The 19,669-nt window shown below is 38.0% G+C and overlaps 1 protein-coding gene across 3 annotated transcripts in view; it reads left to right on the top strand.

Moving 5' to 3' along the window:
* The window catches only part of GRL (transcription activator), a 112,410-nt gene that overhangs the window by 51,445 nt on the left and 41,296 nt on the right, over positions 1-19,669 (top strand). For all 3 annotated transcript variants that reach the window (XM_010262303.3, XM_010262304.3, XM_010262305.3), the window contains exons 13-14: positions 3,057-3,167; positions 3,412-3,490. In XM_010262303.3, the coding sequence (XP_010260605.1) occupies positions 3,057-3,167; positions 3,412-3,490 (190 nt within the window). The remainder of the gene's footprint in view (positions 1-3,056; positions 3,168-3,411; positions 3,491-19,669) is intronic.

Below are 19,669 nucleotides of genomic sequence, written 5' to 3'. Positions count from 1 at the left end.
TGTTAACAGGAAAGGAAATAGGAAGTGTACTGCACATTGCATTTCCAAACACCTTTCTTATAGTTTGCTCTCTCCTTCATCTTTTGGCTATCTTTCTTCTGTTGCTTCTAACCCATACTCAGGTCTGTGGCAGAAGCTCTTACTATTCCAGAATGGAGGGATGCTATGAGAATAAAAATTGATGCCCTACACAAGAATGACAGTTGGGAAGTGGTTGATTTACCTGAAGGAAAGGAACCAGTAGGCTGTAAATGGGTTTTTACCATCAAATATCATGCTGATGGCACCATTGAAAGGTACAAGGCTAGGATGGTTGCAAAAGGTTATACACAGACATATGGGATTGGCTATTTGGAGACCTTTGCTCCTGTTGCAAAGATGACTTTTGTGAGAGTTCTGCTATCTCTGGCTGCACACTCAGACTGGCCACTTTACCAGCTAGATGTAAAGAATGCATTTCTGAATGGAGAGTTACATGAGGAGGTTTATATGTCTCTTCCTCCAGGGATGTATGAAACAAATATGAAAGGGAAAGTCTGCAAGCTGAAGAAATCTCTTTATGGACTTAAACAGCCCCTAGGGCATGGTTTGAAAGGTTTAGGGCTGCCCTTGTTAACTTTGGCTATGTACAAACTCAGTCTGATCATACCCTCTTTGTGAAGAGGAGAAGATCTTTGGCAGTATATCTGATTGTGTATGTTGATGATATTGTTGTGATGGTAATGATGTATCAGGGATTAATGATCTTAAATCTTTCCTTCATATAGAGTTTGAGATCAAAGATCTGGGGGAATTGAGATACTTTCTTGGCATAGAAGTTGTTCGATATAAGGATGGGATTCTTATCTCTCAGCGAAAATATGTACTTGACTTGCTCTATGAAACAGGGAAGATGGGTGCTAGACCAGTTGCTACTCCTATTGATATGAGTCATAAACTCTCTGCCTCAGATGGAGTATTGTTGAAAGATAAGGGAGTCTTCCAGAGGCTACTTGGGAAACTACTCTATCTATGCATGACATGGCCAGACATTGCATATGCTGTCAGTTGCATTAGTCGGTTCATGCATGCTCCCAGGGACACTCACATGGTAGCAGCAGAACGAATTTTGTGTTATTTGAAGGGTTATCCTGGAAAGGGAATTCTATTTGCTAAGCATGGTCATATGAAACTTGAAGCCTACACAGATGCTGATTGGGCCGGAAATATCGATGACAGAAGATCTACCTCTGGATACTGTAGCTTAGTGGTAGGTAATATTGTTTCTTGGAGAAGTAGGAAACAATCAGTTGTTGCCAGATCTTTAGCTGAAGCTAAATATAGTGCCATGGCTCTTGGAGTTTTAGAACTGCTATGGCTTCGATCCTTGATGGAGGAACTAGGTATTGAGCATGATAAGTCATTGATGTTATAATGTGATAATCAGGCTGCCATCAACATTGCTCACAATCCAGTGCAACATGACATAACCAAACATATTGAAGTTGACAGACACTTCATTCGAGAAAGAGTGGCTTCTGGAGAAGTTTGTCTACCTTTCATCACTTCTGAAGGACAGTTGGCTGATTTCCTCACCAAGGGCATTCCCAAGGCTAAACTTCAGCATGATACTGGCAAGCTTGGCATGATTGACATCTATGCTCAGCTTGAGGGGGAGTGTAGAGAAGATGGGCCGAATGGCCCATAGGCTGTTTGCCTTATTTTATCTTTTTATGTTCTTTGCTTTAATGGGCCTCAATTTGGGCCTTTATTTCTCTTATGTTTTTAATTATCTACCCAACCAGGGGCCTCTCTATAAATTGCTAAAGTTTAAGTTAATGAAATAGGATTAGGGGTGTAAGAGGAGGTTAAGTTTAAAATCTCTCTTTGAACCCTTATTTCCGCCACCTTCTTCCTCTTCTCTCTTCTTGAGCTCTGATTTCTACCTCTCTCAATCGATTCTCTGCAATATTTTGAACAGTCCTTTCTTTTCATAAGGCTGTTTTTCTTCTAAATCCTATTGTCACTTGGGTTGGAGGGGTTTATGGGTGTACGGGGGATGGGCTAGACCCCATTGTGTAGCCTCATGAGGCTATCAGAAGGAAGTACTCATTCACTTCAATTGAGCTTCTAGTCATGGTTTGCTATGTTGGTGATATGCATTTTTCTAGGGAAGACATGCAATTATCCAAAAATCTTTTATTCCTAATTTTTTTATAAATAATGAAGTTTTATTAAAGACAAGATATAGTATTACATTAAAAGTAACTCAACAGAGGTGTGAGGTGCAACCCCCATTACAGAATCAGGATTACAACAGAGCCAGAAAAAGTGCAGACTTATGCCCCCTAGTTTTGCAAAATAATCAGCCATCCTATATATTGTCGATATGTCGGCCGTATTTTGGATTTCATTGATAGACTGTACACTTAATGTTTAAAATGTTAGAATAATATTAAGAACTTATTAGTATTTCATTAAATGAACTTAGTTTTTTTAAAAACTTTTCTTAAAAAAACAAATGAGGATTCAGTGTTTGAATGATTGGTTTACTATTTTGATACGATTCACTAATTATAATTCAAAAGAAAAAGAAGGAACACAACTACAAAAGGGGACTCTCAATGTAACCAAAATGTTGAGTGAAAAAAAAGACAAAGTCAAAATGGAAGGTAAATGACATATGATAAAGAAATGATAGATAAAAGACTGAAAGGGAGATAGAGAGAAAGATACCTATTGCCGTTTCTTTATTTTCTCTTTTTGATTCATATGGTTGTTTGCTATGATATTTTTAGCCTTAAATGTGTAATTATAATTCTTCTCACATTTCCTTTAAGGTTGATTAACAAATTCCATGTTTTTATGTTTTTTTCTAGAATATTTCCTTGACTTTTTAGATTTTCCAAATATCTCAGTGAAATTAGGTAAATTGCCTCGAAGTATGTATTGCAGCACATGTTTTTGTTAAATATAGTTAAGTGTATGAAGTACAGTAATTTGCAGGTATATCTCTAGTGGTTATCTTGTCATTAAGCTGATGAATAGTTTTATTTTTTAACTTGAGAATTCTACAGATGGTATTTTCCGCATTGGCTTTAGCTCAATACGAGGTCATTTGGTACTTTCAGCATGTTGGAATTGGATCCCCAAAATCTAAATCAATCAAGATGGTGCCAGTTGACATAGTAAGCATCTTGTTGTTACAAATTGGTTAAAAGTAAAATGCCATTATGATTTATGCAAAGCTGGTCTCAACAATCCAGGATGTTGAGAGAGGTAGACTGGATATGGGCTTAAGCTCTTTTATTAGTACAAAATGATCGGTTATATCCAATGGTGATATAAAATATTTTGTGAGTTTGTCTTCATCCTTAGTATTTAGATCCACTGATCAATTACTTCATTGTAACTGGTATTATTTCAATGCAGGATCCAAATGATCCTACTATAGGGTTCCTGTTGGATGGGATGGACCGTCTTTGCTGTTTGGTGCGCAAATATATTGCAGGTCAGATCGAGTATGCTGTCAATAAATTTCTTTAATCATAAATTCATAACTAGTAAAATGTGAATCTTACTCGTTTGATATAAAATCGATGAGAAGTATGGATTTCATCACATGAGCAAGTATTCTTTATAAAACATGGAATTTGAACTTCTGTGGTAAAATATTATCAAGTCTATTATTTCAGCTTCATCCGCCCATGCCCATGATTGGCTTTCTTTGACTAGTCAAAAAGTGGAAACTAGGTAGAAGTCGTAACAAAACTAGGAACTCCAGAAAGGCTTTCTATTTCAAAATGAAATGCAAACTCTCAAGTGCCTAAAGACAATACAAAACTATACTTGGGACAGCTGAGGTTATTATTTCAGCTTCATCCACACATGACACACTAGACAAAATTCTTCTAGGATTGTCATGCCATAAAGAACCCTTGGATCAAAGTCAAACATGTCACTGTAAGGATATAGCCTCTTTTTTGGTCCTCTAGCTATATACAACACAATGTTTGTAAATTATCATTGACCTGGCCAGTTGGACCTGATCTATCACCTAGAGAAGAAAATGGGTTCATTTTACCTCAAACTTGGTTTTCTTCATAAAACTGTTAAATTTGGTCAAAACCCGTCAACCTTACAGTCAAATTGTTGGACCCATCCAATCCATTCATGGGTGGTGACTCAAAGTAGTTAAATAATGTTTTAATTTATTACATTAGAAAATAGAGGCTTAATAGAAAACTGAGAAGGAAGAGGGAAGAAGAGATCCAACTGACAGCATGGGGGGAGAGAGAGAATCTTGTTGGCCAACAGCATGGGAGTGATGAAGTGCTGAACTGCTAATGGCAACATCGGACAGTGGTGGAGGAAGGGACTACCTCTAAATGCTCCACAATTCTGACCAGTGATTTAATAGGTGCACCTAAGGTACGCCTAGGCACACAGGCAATGCTCATTTCAAGGCATGCACCTCAGCTAGGCCCACACACAGCCCCTAAAGGCATGCACCTGGCTGAGGCACAAGGGCAACTTGTATAATTAAGAATAATTCTAAAACCAATATTTTAGAATGTTAATATGTTTCATTATAAAACTAATATTTTTGCTCCGACAAGCCCCTTTTATGTTAATATGATTCATTCATCTTTTAGTACAATAAAATTTTCAAAAGATAAGGAACTATTACAAAACCAAGGTTCCAAGTATTGCTACACACTTAATGCGCTGGATGGGGTGAATTGGGTGTTTTGACCCCCCACACCCCCTTTTTTATTTTTTGCTTTTTCTCAAAACCTGTTCAGAGGGGTCAGTTTAAGGCTTTTCTACCCCCCTGAAACAGGTCATAGCACAAAAGCTTATATATTTGGTGTATCGGTGACCCACTGATATATACGTATCGGCTGATATGGGCCGATACGTGATGATTTTTTTTTTGATAAGTGATACGTGATGAAATTTTGAACCTTGGAAAAAAACATTATTTTATTTTATTTTATATTATTTGATAAATCAAAACCAATACCAAAACCAAAATTTTATGTACTGATTAAGAATTTAAGATGATAACGTGAAGTCATGAACTTGTTTGAGGTTTCCTCAAGTGGCTTGGTACAATGGCAGCTTGTAGAATTAAGAATACATTAGCCATTTAATGTAATGTGATTAAAGTGATTGAAAGTTTCACATGTGTGAATATGCTTTATATGTCATGTTTGAATATGTTTATGTATTTTGACTTGAGCCAATAGAATTTTTTGAAACATTTGGTTTAAAATTTGTGTACATTTTTCTAAATTAATACTATTTTAATATTTTTTATTTATTTTGAATTTTTTATATTTTTGAATTTTTTTTTAATTTTGCACTTCACTTCAAAAAAGCATGTGCCTTGCTTTGTACATTGCACCACAGGCACAAAGCCCCTTGTGCTTTTTCTGTGCTTTGTGCTTTTTAAAACACTGATTTTGTCGACTTATGCCCCTAGAAACAGAAAGGGATGATTTATTCACTATTGGGCATATATGCTCCCGATAATCTACCTGTTTGGAACCAAGAAAACATTACCTCTATGTGTGTCTGTTCTGGACTGCCCAAAATATGTGATCAGACTGGGTTATATTCTGACTTAATGCCATATAAGAACTTGGCTACGTAAATGTCTCTCCCTTATTGTTGCATATCATAATATCTTATGTAATAGGTTGATAAATATTTAATACTTAATCATAGTTTTCAAGGCGCCAAGGTGAGGCTAAGCAACAGGGGGCACCTTGTCCCCTAGTTGCTCGGGTGATGGATTTTTCAAGTAAAAGACATGTATCCTAGGGTAGTTCCCTTGGTTCCATAACCACATTTCCTTAATAATTATCCATAATTTTCATAAGAAAAGAATAAGCTTCATGTTAAAGTATAGGAAATCAACATATTTGTGAGAAGAAAAAGAAGAAAGAAAAGAAAATTCAAAAAATATAGGATCTGAACCCTTTTTTTTTTGTTATAGGAAAAGTGAAAAGAAAAGGTGGAAGAAGAAGAAGAAGAAAATGTATTGATTAGACAAAATTTTAAGTTCTTCCTTATCGGTTCAGGTTTTGAAGTCTTTGAGTTCAACATAGCATTTAGCATGTCTTTGTTGATCAAACCCTAACAAATGAGAAAATAATAAAAAGAAATCAGTATATAAACACACAAATTGAATATTTTAGTTTAATAATGTCTATTTTATACTGATAAAAAATAATGTCTATTTTATAATTATAATCTCAAAAACTTAAGAATATAAAGTATTTTATAACACAATGTACAAAATTGCTTGGCAATTAGGAGAGGCGAGCCTCCAAGTATGCCTTGTTGTCTTGACAACTATGCTCTTAACTCTCATCATCATCCAAGCCTTATCCCCAATTATATGGGGTTATCTACATGCATCCTGTTTCACCATTCCGTTCTTTAATGCCATATCCTTTGTTAAAGGATTGGTGCTTAAATCATTTCTTACTACTTCTACCAATGTCCTTTTCGGTCTCCCCCTTGCCCTTCTATCCCCTTCAGCTTGTAAAAAGTCACTTCTTACGGGTGCTGTTGATGGTCTTCTATGCAGATGGGCAAACCCTCTTAGTTTCTCTCATTTGATCACCTATTGGAGCTACTCCTATGTTCCTGTGAATGACTTCATTTTTAATCCTATCCTTTCTAGTTTTTCCACTCTTCCACCTCAGCATATGCATTTCTGCCACATTAAGTTTCTGGACATGTTCTTTCTTGATTTCCCAATACACTGCTCCATACAACATAGCTGGCCCTACAAATATTTAATTTGTAATAAAGACTCATTATACATGTGTTACACTTATATTGTTACTTCCTGAATCCTCTATGGTATTCTCATTCTCCTATATCTATTTGGGTGTATTAAGAAAATTCAAGCTACTGATTTTGTGCTTCACAAAGTTCCATAAGCACGTCTTAATTTGACTAAATCTTCTATCCACTCAGAATAGTCAGGGATCACTGATTCTGGTTTTCTGCATGTTAAATACTGTAGAGATAGCTGATAGACCATTAGTGTGTGTGGGGTTCCAGCTCCACACTTATCTTTGCTGTTTATTTATTTAATTTTCAGTTAGAGTAGTTGGGCCGGTTGGGCCTTGTTTGTTTTGTTTGTTTGTTTTTTTTTTTTTTTTTTTAAAGTGAGGGTATTAAGGTAACTTTAGTCATTGTAATAGATTACAATATAAATAAGATGTAATGGGCGGCTAGAGGCATAAGTCTGCCGAACACCTTCTTTTCTTCTTCTTCTTCTCTTCCTCTCTCTTCCCTCTTCTATTCGTGACCCTTCTTTTTCTGTTCTTTTACTGACTTAAATCAGAAAAAAACATCTATTTTCTGGTTTAATTCTTTCAAGTTTGTATCAGAACCAGAACTAGGGCAGTTTAGGGCTCTCATGTGAGCCTAATCCTGTCGGCAGCATGAGAAGTTACTGAATCTGAAGTTTTGCATCTTTGCCTGATTCATGGAGGACCACTGGAGTTTCGAATTGTGCCCAAGGGGTTACACGACCTTTGGAGAGTGCCTGGTGACCAGGAAGGATCAGAGAAGTCAGGTAAGTCAAAGATTAGGGCTTAATCTGAGAAAGAACTCACCTTTATTGAGATTGACCTTATAAGGAGCAGTTTTTAACCTTCTGGAGCAGTTTTTTTGACAGTTTCTGATTTAATTCAGCAGTTTTCTGATATTTCTGTTAGTTTCTCTGAGGCTTTTTGAAATCCCATGGTCAATTCTTGCTCCCACATTTTTTCTGTGACTGGTTGGTTCTTGGGAAACTACAGTAATCTGATTTTGATTTCTGGGTGTTTCTTGTCAACTGAGGAGTGTTTCTTGGAAGTTATTAATAATCTGAAATTGATTTCTGGGTAATACTTCTTGACTGAGGAGTGTTTCTTTGTGGTGATTCTCAGCTGTGAGTGTTTTTTCTGATTCAGCAGAGACTTTTCTTTTACATAAAAGAAGTTTCTTTGATCAAAGTAGTGACTGTTAACATCTTCTTTAAAATGGAGAAGGTTGGAAGTGAATTCAAGACTCAAGGGGAAGGAATTTTAGGGGCTGGAAGCATGCCTGAAAGTTCTTTTTAGATTACAACTGTTAGGTTCGATGGAACAAATTACCTGGAGTGGGCACAATCAGCCATGATGGTTATTGGAGGTAGAGGTAAATAGGCTATGTGACTGGGGATATAAAGAAACCAGCCAAAGAAGACACATCACTTGCCAAATGGGTTCAAGAGAACTATTTGGTGATGATATGGCTGTGCAATCCAAAGCAGCATTGTAGCCCCACATTAGTCGAAATTATTTATGGGCAAAAGCGGCTAAGGAAATCTGGGATAATATGAAAGAGACCTATTCCCAACCCCTTAATGTTGCTAGGGCCTATGAGCTGAAGCAAGGTTTAAAATGTCGATGTCGATGGAAATGTCGCTTACCAAAATATAGGACATATGTCGGAAATGTTGAGGGGAAATATTGTAAAAAATAGAGACATTGTGGAAATATTATGAAATACGTGGAAATATGCAATGATATTTTGTAAAATGATAAAAGAAGCATTAATACATATTTCTAGACTATTATCTTATTCCCAACCATTATATAAAGCTAAGAAATTAAGATCAATAACAAATTAGTAAATGACGATTTACTGATTTATTATGCATTTTGATGTTTTTACAAGGTTATCTGATATTTTCTTTTCTTATTTTTAATTCTGATTTATTATAAATTCTAATATATTTATTTCACACTAGTAAATAGAAATACATTTATTCTGATTTTTTTAAATATTAAAGTTATAATACATTATGTTTTATTATAAATTTAATAAACTGATTCTCCTTTTTGTAGTATTAAGATTATAATAAATTCTGATTTCTTGTAAAACTTAATGAATTTCTTATGATTTTTAATACTAAACTTATAATAAATTATGATTTAGTATAAAATTTAGTAAATTTATTCTGATTTTTTATATTAAATGTAGAATATAATTTATTATAAAATTTAATAAACATTTTCTGATTTTAATAAATATTTTAAAAAATACTAACTAGTTAATATTTTATTACTTGAAAAATATTTTATGTTTTATATTATAAAGTAATTAATTTATTCTTTTGTTTTTATATTTTGTTAATTCTTTTTTATAAATATTTCATTTGAAATATTAGATAGAAATTATTAATGGAATAATTTATATTAATATACTGTATTATAATAATATAATATACTAATATATTATATTATTAATGTACATTAGTCGACATCCTGTCGACATAATAGGAAAAACTGTATTTTTTTGGTTATTTGGACCGATTTGGTCGATATTTCTGACATATTGGAAATGCCGACTGAAATAATGTAATTTTTATATTACCATCCATTTTCATGTTGGTGAGCCTCGACATCGATATATGTTGGGCGACATTAGCGACATTAGCGACATTTTGCGACATTTGAAACTATGAACTGAAGTGTGAAGTGAATAATCTCAAGCAGGGGGAGAAGCTAGTCTCCGTTTACTTTGCTACTTTGAAATCTTTGTGGCATGAGATCAACCATTTGGAAACCATTGAATGGGAGAGTTCAGAGAAATGCAACTACCTATAGCAAGTTGATTGAAACAAATAGAGTTTTTGAATTCCTAGCAGGTCTGAATTTAGAATTTGGCATAGTAAGACAGCAACTACTTACCAGGGATAGTGTGACCTTTTCTCAGGCTTATTCACTAGTGCACAGTGAAGAGAGTAGGAGAAAAGTGATGTTACAGGTTCAGCCCATGGAATCAGCCCTAGTAGCAACAGAATAGAAATTGGGAGAGATCAGGAAAAGGAAATAAAGAAGGAAGATAAAAAGGAGATATTTTGTGATCATTGTAAGAAGCCCAAGCATACTAGGGACACTTGTTGGAAGTTGCATTCTCATATTGTTCCAGCTAGACTCCGAAATAAGAAAGGAAGTGCTAATATGGCAGTCAACACTGACAATGCATCATCTTTCAATACAAGAACCACATCTCTAGATGCCTTAGCTGCTGTCTGGGCCGCCTTGACACAATTAGAGAATGAAACTGGTATTTTTGGGCCATCATCTCAGTCTTCAGTTGCCCCTCCTACCAATCCTACTTCAGCTTTTGCTTCCTCAGGTACAAGAGATACAACATATCACACTTCAGCCCCAGGTAACACTAGATCCTTCTAGGTAATAGATTCAAGTGCTTCTGACCATATGACTAGTTTATCCACCTTGTTTACCACCTACTATTTACCCTCTGGTAGAGACAAAGTGTCTATTGCTGATGGCTCTCTTGTTCCTATTTCTGGGTATTAGTGTATTACTACGAATCAAAACTGTTCAGTGACTTTTTTTCCTGATCGTTGTGTTTTTCAGGATTTGGAAACGAGGAAGGTGATTGGGATTGGCCGTGAGACGAATGGAGTCTACCCGCTTGAGCATCCACATGGGAAGGAGAGTGAAGTTGGGAGATTGTTTGTTTCTTAGTCTTTGGGTTAGATTATGCTTTGGCATAACAAATTAGGTCATTTGTCTTTTGGGTCTTTGAAGAGTCTGTTTCCAAGTTTGTTTGAGTCAATCCAAGTGTTTAGTTTGAGGTGTGAAAGCTGTGAACTTGCAAAACATTGTAGGTTAACTTATTCTTTGAGCAATAAAAGAAGCAATCTTCCCTTTGAAATTGTGCATACTAATGTTTGGGGGCCTTATCATACTCTTGCTATGGGGGGGGGGGGTATAGATGTTTCTTGTTATTTGTTGATGATTATACCCATTTCTCGTGGATTTACCTTATGCACTCTCGAGATGAGGTTCCTTCACTGACCCAAGCTTTCCATTAGATGGTATTGACCCAATTTGAAATCAAGATCAAAATTTTCATATCTGATAATGCCAAGGAGTACTTTGCAAAACCCTTGACATCATATCTTCTAGACCATGGAGTTATTCATCAGAGTACTTGTCCCCGTACACCTTAGCAGAATGGGGTTGCTGAGAGAAAGAGCAAATATATTTTGGAAGTAGCCAGAAGCATTATGCTCAACTCTAATGTTCCCATACGCTTCTAGGGGGATGCAATCCGTATTGCTGTTTACCTTATTAACCGAATTACTTCATGGGTTTTAGACATGAAAACACCATTCAACCTTCTGTATCCAAACAAGGACTTGTTCACTATTCCCTACCTTTGGGTGTACTTGCTTTGTTCAAATCCTAGGACCTCATCGCTCCAAATTTGATCCCAAAGTTGCTAAATGTATTTTCCTTGAGTATGCACAAAATCAAAAGGGGTATTGCTGTTATGAGCCTGTTTCGGGAAGGCATTTTGTGTCTACGGATGTTACCTTTTTTGAGGATATGCCCTACTATCATAGGGCTTCTCCTCAGGGGGAGAGTCGTGAGGAAGGGATTTCAGCCTCGAAAGTTCCATTACCTATCGCCGTGAAGAGGGTTTTTGGAAGTGTAGGGAGTTGAGAGTGTATCACAGACAGTGGTGGAGGCAGGTTGATTCTCGTTCACAGCAGTCCATGCCAATCCCAACACCTCCTACAACTTCAGATCCAAGCATTACACCCATTGTTGAGCCCACTATTGCAGATACTTTGCCTAACACTGTTGAGCCTCAGCCTCTTCCTTTAGATGACTTTGATCTCCCAATTGCAATTCGTAAAGGGAAGCGTCGTTGTACTTCATCTACTGTTCATTGTATCTCCTAGTTTCTTTTTTATGGTTGTCTCTCAGAATCCTACAGATCATTACTAGCATCTATTGCTACTATTCCTATACCCATAACAGTGCAAGAAGCTCTTCTGATACTTGAATGGAAGGAAGCAATGGAATAGAGATGGATGCACTTGTTAAGAACAACACTTGGGAACTAGTTGACCAATCTGAGAGGAAGAAACTTGTTGGATGCAGATGGGTGTTTATAGTGAAATATAATGTTGATGGCTCCTTAGAGAGATATAAGGCCAGATTGGTTGCAAAGGGCTTCACACAAACTTATGACATAGACTATATGGAAATCTTTGCACCAGTTGCCAAGATGAACACAATCAGAGTCCTACTATCTATGGCTGCAAACTTCTCTTGACCACAATTTTAGATGGATGTCAAGAGCGCTTTTCTAAACGGAGATTTGCAGGAGGAGGTGTACATGGAGTTACCTCCTTGCTTTTATAGTACATAAGCCGGAAAGAAAGATTGTTGACTAAAGAAGGCTTTATATGGGCTGAGACAATCTCCGAGAGCTTGGTTTGATAGGTTTAGACTGGCATTGGAAAAGTTCGGTTACATGTAGGCTCAATCAGATCACACTCTCTTCTTTAAGAAGACAGACTCCTCTTTGACCTTACTTGCTGTCTATGTGGATGATATTGTGGTGACCGGAAGTGATATTAGTGAGATAGAGGCTCTTAAGCAGAATCTTCACAAAGAATTTGAAGTAAAGGACTTGGGAGAACTGCGCTATTTCCTGGGAATTGAGGTAGCTTGATCTAAGCATGGCATTTTCATCTCTCAAAGAAAGTATGCCCTTGACTTATTGGAAGAATCTGGAAAGTTAGGAGTAAAGCCTGCTGACACACCCATTGAGTTGAACCATAAAATAAGTGCAGAAGGTTGAGAACCTCTTGAGGATAGGGCTATGTGTCAAAGATTGGTTGGGAAACTTCTTTATCTCTGCCTAACACGACCAGACATTTCATATGCTATCAATGTTGTCAATAAGTACATGCATTCTCCTTGGACCACTCACCTTCTTGCGGGGGAAAGGATACTTGCTTACTTGAAGAGATGCCCAGGGAGAGGCATACTTTTCAAGAACAGTGGACACATGAAGATAGAGGTGTATACAGATGCTGATTGGGCTGGATCCATTGATGACAGAAGATCTACCTCTGGGTATTGTGCATTTGTAGGGGGGAACCTTGTTTCTTGGAGAAGCAAGAAACAAAATGTTGTTGCTCGCTCTAGTGCTGAAGCTGAATACAAGTCCATGGCCAATGGTGCTGTAGAAGTATTATGGCTGAAATCTTTGCTGGATGAACTTGGAATTGACTATGAGAAACCTCTGATGCTCTATTGTGATAACCAAGTAGCAATTAACATTGCCCATATCCCAATACAGCATGACATGACTAAACATATCAAGGTGGACAGACATTTTATCCGAGAGCGAGTTGCATCTCAAGAAGTGTGTCTTCCCTATGTTACCTCCGACATGCAGCTAGTTGATCTCTTTACTAAAGCGGTCACAAGAATCAGGTTGGAGACAGATTTACACAAGTGGGGTATGACAAATATCTACTCCCAACTTGAGGGGGAGTGTAGAGATAGCTGATAGACCATTAGTGTGTGTGGAGTTTGTTGAAATAATTTAGTTATTTGTGTTAGGGTCTGTTTGGCTAGTTAAAGCATTTTTTATTTCTGTTTTTTTTTTTTTTTATTTCTATTGTGTCTGTTATTGTACTCACAGCAGGGGCACAAGGGTCTTTTCCCTTCTTATTTTTGCCGCCCTATATAATATAATAAAAGTTGGCGCCGCCAGCACTGTTCTATTGCTCCAAACATTTTATTTCTTCCTTTATTGTCAAGATGGTATCAGAGCAAGGCTGTTGAATTTGGGCGACCAAGTTTTCTCTCTTTAAGTTGCTGAATCTGGGCGGAACAGAGGACTGAATCTGGGCTGATCAAATCAGATCTGCAATTGGTACAACCCTAAAGTTTTCTTTCTTCCTTTATTTCTTTCCTTGATCGTGTACCAAGTGGAGAGCGAATGAATCCAAACCACCGAGTGTTGGCAAACTTTTGTGAGGGTTATATCTTTTATTTGTTGGATCATGTGATCTTGTAAATGTGGGCAGACTTTTGTGAGGGTTATATCTATTATTTGTTGGATCGTGTGATCCTGTACCTATGAAAAGGTGAATGTAGGTCGTAGATGACCTGTTTTCTCTGCTCGTTAATCTGATTTCATGTGTGTTAGGATCTCTTTTATTGATTAATGCTGTGGTGGAGCTTACACATTATTGATTAATGTTGTGGTGAAAATCAGTCTTGTCATAGTTCTTCTTTGGAAGTTGGTGCTGTTTGTTTTTTGTGCTCAGATTAAGTCCAGAACTGAATTGTTGTGTGTGGAGTTTTTTGTCGATATAAGGAGGGATCCTAAGTTGAGAGTTTAGATAAAAAAAAACTTGTGCTTACAATGTCGTCTGAGAATTCCGCTATTTCAGAGATTCCAGGGAGCCACAATGGAGTGAGTGGGGGAATGGATATGAGTTTCCCCATGGCTGTTATTCCCTTTGATAGTCTGAACTACCTTGAGTGGTCTAGGGGAATAAAACTCTACATCACTGCTAGGGGGAAAATATGATACATCAATGGGAGAGTGAAGGAACCGAAGTACGGAAGTGCTGAATATGATAGGTGGAACGAAGAGAATAGTATGGTGATGTCATGGCTCTTGGTTTCCATGTTGCCACAAGTAAGGAAGACATTTATGTGGGCTGAAACTGCTTGTGAGATATGGGAACAAGCAAAGTCCACCTATTCAGAGTAGAGATACTATGCCTAGATATATCAACTGCAAGCTGAATCCTCTACTTGCATGCAGGGGGAGAGGAGTCTCTCGATGTACTATTCTGATTTGACATCGATATGGAAAGAACTTGATCACTATCAGAATGTGAATTGGAAGTGTGATGAAGATGCAAAGGTGTATAAGTCACTTGTATCTCAGCAACGGGTGTTTACCTTTCTCCTAGGGCTGAATCCTTCATATGAGTCCATCAGGGTGCAAATCTTGGGTAGTAAAGACTTGCCTTCAGTTCAGGAGGTGTATGCCTTAGTGCAGTCAGAAGAGAGTAGAAGAAGTGTGATGAATTGTGTAGAGGGGGAGTCAGTTGCCCTAGCTGTTCGGGGAAATTCAGATACAAATGTTGGAGGTGCTTTTAAGAAAGGTGACTCTGAGAAAAGAACAGATGATAAGAGTAAACTTTGGTGCACTCACTACCAGAAGACACGACACACGAGAGATACATGTTGGGATCTCCATGGAAAACCTAAATGGGCACAGGATTTAGGTAAGAAGTCAACACCTGTTCAGGGCAAGAAACCAAGCCAGTAGAATTAGAAAAAGTATAGCTCAGCTAATATGGCGTCGACAGAGACTAGTCCATTGGTAACTCAGGAGAGGCATCCCAGTTCTGACCCTAAGGAAGAAATTATCAACTCCTTTCGTGACCATTTGGAATTGTATGGTAGGACTCTCCGCCAGATGGATTCTGGTCCTACTCCCTCTACCTCTTTCGCGTCTACATCAGGTAATGCTGCCACTACCTTCCATGTGTCATCTCATACCACTGATTTTCCTTGGGCTATTGACTCCGGAGCCTCAAACCACATGTCCGTTAAGTCAAATTTATTTCAGACATATAACCTTCTCTCTGGGAGAGATAAGGTGAGTCTTTCTCTACCATAGCTGGCCAAGGTACCATACCTCTCCCACTCGGCCTTACCCTTTCTAATGTACTGCATGTTCCGAAATAACCTATTAATTTGCTGTCCATTAGTAGTATAACTCACTCATTGAATTGTTCATTCACTTTTTTTCCGTCTTCATGTGTGTTTCAGGATTTGGCCTCGGGGAAGACGATTGGTAGAGGAAGCATGGTGGATGGTCTCTACGTGTTGGAGAATAAAGTTGGTCTTGTGGCTATAGAGTCCATGGGTTTGTCAAGTGAGAGTCAAGCCTATTTATGGCATAGTCGTTTAGGTCATCTTTCTTTTGAGTCATTAAAAGTTATGTTCCCAAAGTTGTTTGAGTCCTTATCAGTGAGTCAGTTACAGTGTCAGACATGTCAATTGAGTAAACATTGTAGAAGTTCTTTACCTTTGAGAAATAAAAGATATGAATTTTCATTTCATATTGTTTATTCTGATGTTTGGGGCCCTGTTACTCTACCCACTGAGACTGGATATAAGTACTTCATTACCTTGATTAATGATTACTCTAGATACACTTGGGTTTACCCTATGCGATCTCGAGATGAAGTGCCAAAAATTGTGAAAGACTTTCAACGCATGGTGTTCACACAGTTCCAAACTGAAATCCATATCTTCCAGTCGGACAATGCGAAGGAATACTTCCATAGTGATCTCACGGAGTTTTTTTGCTTCGAGTGGGTCACTTCAGCGAAGCTCTTGTGCTAGGACACCCCAACAAATTGGTGTTGCTGAACGAAAGAACCGTCACCTTCTCGAAGTAGCTTGTGGCTTATTTATTCATATGAATGTGCCAAAATGTTTTTGGATGGATGCAGTTTTGTGTGCTACATACATCATCAACCGTATGCCATCTCGGTTACTAGAGTATAAGGTCCCAAATCAGCTTCTGTTTTTTACAGCTCCATTGTCCACCATTCCGATTCGTGTTTTTGGGTGTCATTGCTTTGTCCATAACCTGTCCCCTACTCGAGGTAAGCTTGATCCTCGGGCTATTCCTTGTGTTTTCCTTGGTTACCCTTTATCTCAAAAGGGGTATTGCTGCTATGATCCTACCTTTCACAAGTACTATGTCTCCACTGATGTATCATTCTTTGAGAATCAACCTTTCTTCTCGGTTTCTCCTCAGGGGGAGAGTAGGGTTGAGGAGAAACAGGTGACTCAAACTCAACTACCTCCTTTACCCGATCCTCCTCCATTCTGGGTTTTTCATCGTCGCCCTAAAAGCCAGCAGAGTTCAAGAGCCGTGGAACCTGACACTATGCAACCAATATCATCAGATTCACCAAAGGCAGATCCGTCTCATCAGCCAGGTACACTTGCTCCTATTGATATGCCTGCTTCTCTAAATGTTGATTCACCTGTCATCAATGATCTTGATATTCCTATTGCTAAGAGAAAGGGTGTTAGATCTTGTACCACTAATCATCCTATCTCTAATTTTGTCCTATGATCACGTTTCACCTTCATTCTGTGCATTCCTCTCTTCTGTGGACAGTGTCCCCGTTCCTAAGAATGTGGTAGAAGCTTTTTTTAAACCTGAACGGATAGATGCAATGTAGGTAGAAATTGATGCATTACACAAAAATGGCACTTGGGAGTTGGTGGACCTTCTTGAAGGGAAGGAACCAGTGGGTTGCAAGTGGGTGTTCACAGTGAAACACAAGGCTGATGGAACTCTTGAAAGGTACAAGGCTAGACTGGTAGCAAGAGGTTTTACACAGGTATATGGAGTGGACTATGCAAAGACTTTTGCTCTAATAGCCAAGATGAACTCTATCAGAATCCTTCTTTCATTGGCAGCAAATCTTGACTGGGAATTTCACCAATTGGACATCAAAAATGCTTTCTTGAATGGTGACTTGGAAGAGGAAGTATACATGACCCAACCTCCAGGTTTCTGTGCCAAAGGCAGTGAACAAAAGCTGTGCAGGTTAAAAAAATCTTTATATGGGTTGAAACAATCACCTCGGGCTTGGTTTAGTAAGTTCCATTTAGCAGTTCAACAGATGGGGTTCAAACAATAACAGTCAAATCACACTCTATTTGTGAAAAGAGGTGAACGAAAAATTGCAGCTCTTATTGTGTATGTGGATGACATAGTGATCACAGGAGATTGGGAGTCTGAAATACGGAGACTAAACAAATTCTTAGCCACTCAATTTGAGGTGAAAGATCTAGGCCCCTTACGTTATTTCCTTGGAATTGAAGTTGCCCGATCTCACAAGGGCATCTTTTTTTCCCAACGGAAATATGTACCAGATCTATTAGAAGATACAAGCAAGTTGGGGGTAAAACCAATTGACTCACCAATTGAATCTAATCATCACCTGGGAGACAGTCAGGGAGAGTTTTTGAAAGATGTGAAGAAGTTCAAAGACTCGTAGGGAGACTCTTGTATTTGTTTATGACCAGGCCTGATATTGCTTATACAGTGGGTGTCCTTAGTCAGTTCATGCACAATCCTAGGACAACTCACTTTGAAGTTGCAGAGAGGATCCTTAGATATCTCAAGAAGTTTCCCGGAGCTGGTTTGTTATTCCAGGAACATGGTCACTTAAAGGTGGAAGTATATACTGATGCTGATTGGGCAGGAGCAGTCGATGACCGAAAGTCTACCAGTGGGTATTGTGCCTTTGTTAGAGGAAACCTGGTCACATGGAGAAGTAAAAAACAAAGTGTGGTGGTTAGATCTAGTATTGAAGCAGAATACAGAGCAATGTCTCATGGGGTTGCTGAAATCATGTGGATAAGAAATCTGTTAGGTGAACTGGGTTTTGCAGTGAGCAATCCTATGTCACTCTACTGTGACAATAAAGCTGCCATCAATATTGCTGCTAATCCAGTCCTGCATGATAGGACCAAACACATTGAAGTGGACAAGCATTTTATTAGAGAGAAACTTGTAAATGGAGAAGCGTGTACTCCATATGTCAGCTTAGAAGAACAACTTGCAGATATCTTCACCAAAGGTCTTCATCATGTGTGGCACAATGATTTGTGTGACAAGTTGGGCATGATTGACATCTATGCTCCAACTTGAGGGGGAGTATTGAAATAATTTAGTTATTTGTGCTAGGGTCTGTTTGGCTAGTTAAAGCATTTTTTATTTCTGTTATGTCTGTTATTGTACTCACTTACAACAGGGGCACAAGGGTCTTTTCCCTTCTTTTTTCTGCCGCCCTATATAATATAATAAAAGCTGGCGCCGCTAGCACTGTTCTATTGCTCCAACCTTTTTCTTCTTCCTTTCTTCCTTCTCCTTTCTCTCTTCTTTCCTTCTCTTCTCTACTTTCTCATATTTCAATCAGATTTATTGTCAAGAGAGTTCCAGCCCCACACTTTATCTTTGCTGTTTATTTATTTAATTTTTAGTTAGAGTAGTTGGGCCAGTTGGGCCTTGTTTGTTTTCTTGTTTTTTTTTAAGTGAGGGTATTAAGGTAATGTAGAGAAAACTGATGTGGGCCCCACGGCTGTGGTCCCCACCCTGTTCGTAGGACAGCATGTGCAACTATTATTAGTCATGTCAGTGTTAGTTGGTAGTCAGCTTGTTATTTCAGTGTGTTATTTATTTCAGTCTTTTATTTGTTTTTCTTGCCATGTAAGTATTAAGGGCAGTCCTGTCCTTTCCCCTATGTACTGAACTTAACCTATAAATATTAAGAGAGTGGTGGCGGCAGATTGATTGAATCTGTTCCTCCTTTCAAACCTTTGTGTACTTCTGATTCTTCTCCTCTTTTTCTTCCTTCTACTTTTCTTCTACCTTTCGTAAATCTGAAATCTGTTAGGATTCAAGACTGATTGTAGTCTTGATTGACTACTTGGTATCAGAGCCAAGATTGGGGCTTCTCATGTGAGTTTGATCCAGCCGACCACATGAGAATCGCCTAGGGCTGGAAGAATAGAGAAAAAGCTCTTTTCGGCTGATTTTTGGAGGTTATCTACAGCAGCAGTCCAAAGATTGGATCGAATCTTTGATAACCAGGAAGAATCAGAGGAAGAGAAAAGGATCAAGATCAGTCCTTGATCAGTACTAAGGCGACGATCAGAATTTCAGAGGATTTCTGTTCAAGATCAGTTTATTTCAGGCAACGTTGGAAGGTGGCGATCAGAATTCTCTGGGT

This window comes from Nelumbo nucifera, chromosome 7 (genome assembly GCF_055504915.1).
Source record: "Nelumbo nucifera cultivar China Antique chromosome 7, China Antique-T2T, whole genome shotgun sequence".
Taxonomy (NCBI): Eukaryota; Viridiplantae; Streptophyta; class Magnoliopsida; order Proteales; family Nelumbonaceae; genus Nelumbo; species Nelumbo nucifera.
Note: the sequence above shows the minus strand (reverse complement) of the source record. Positions and strands in the feature narration are given on the sequence as shown.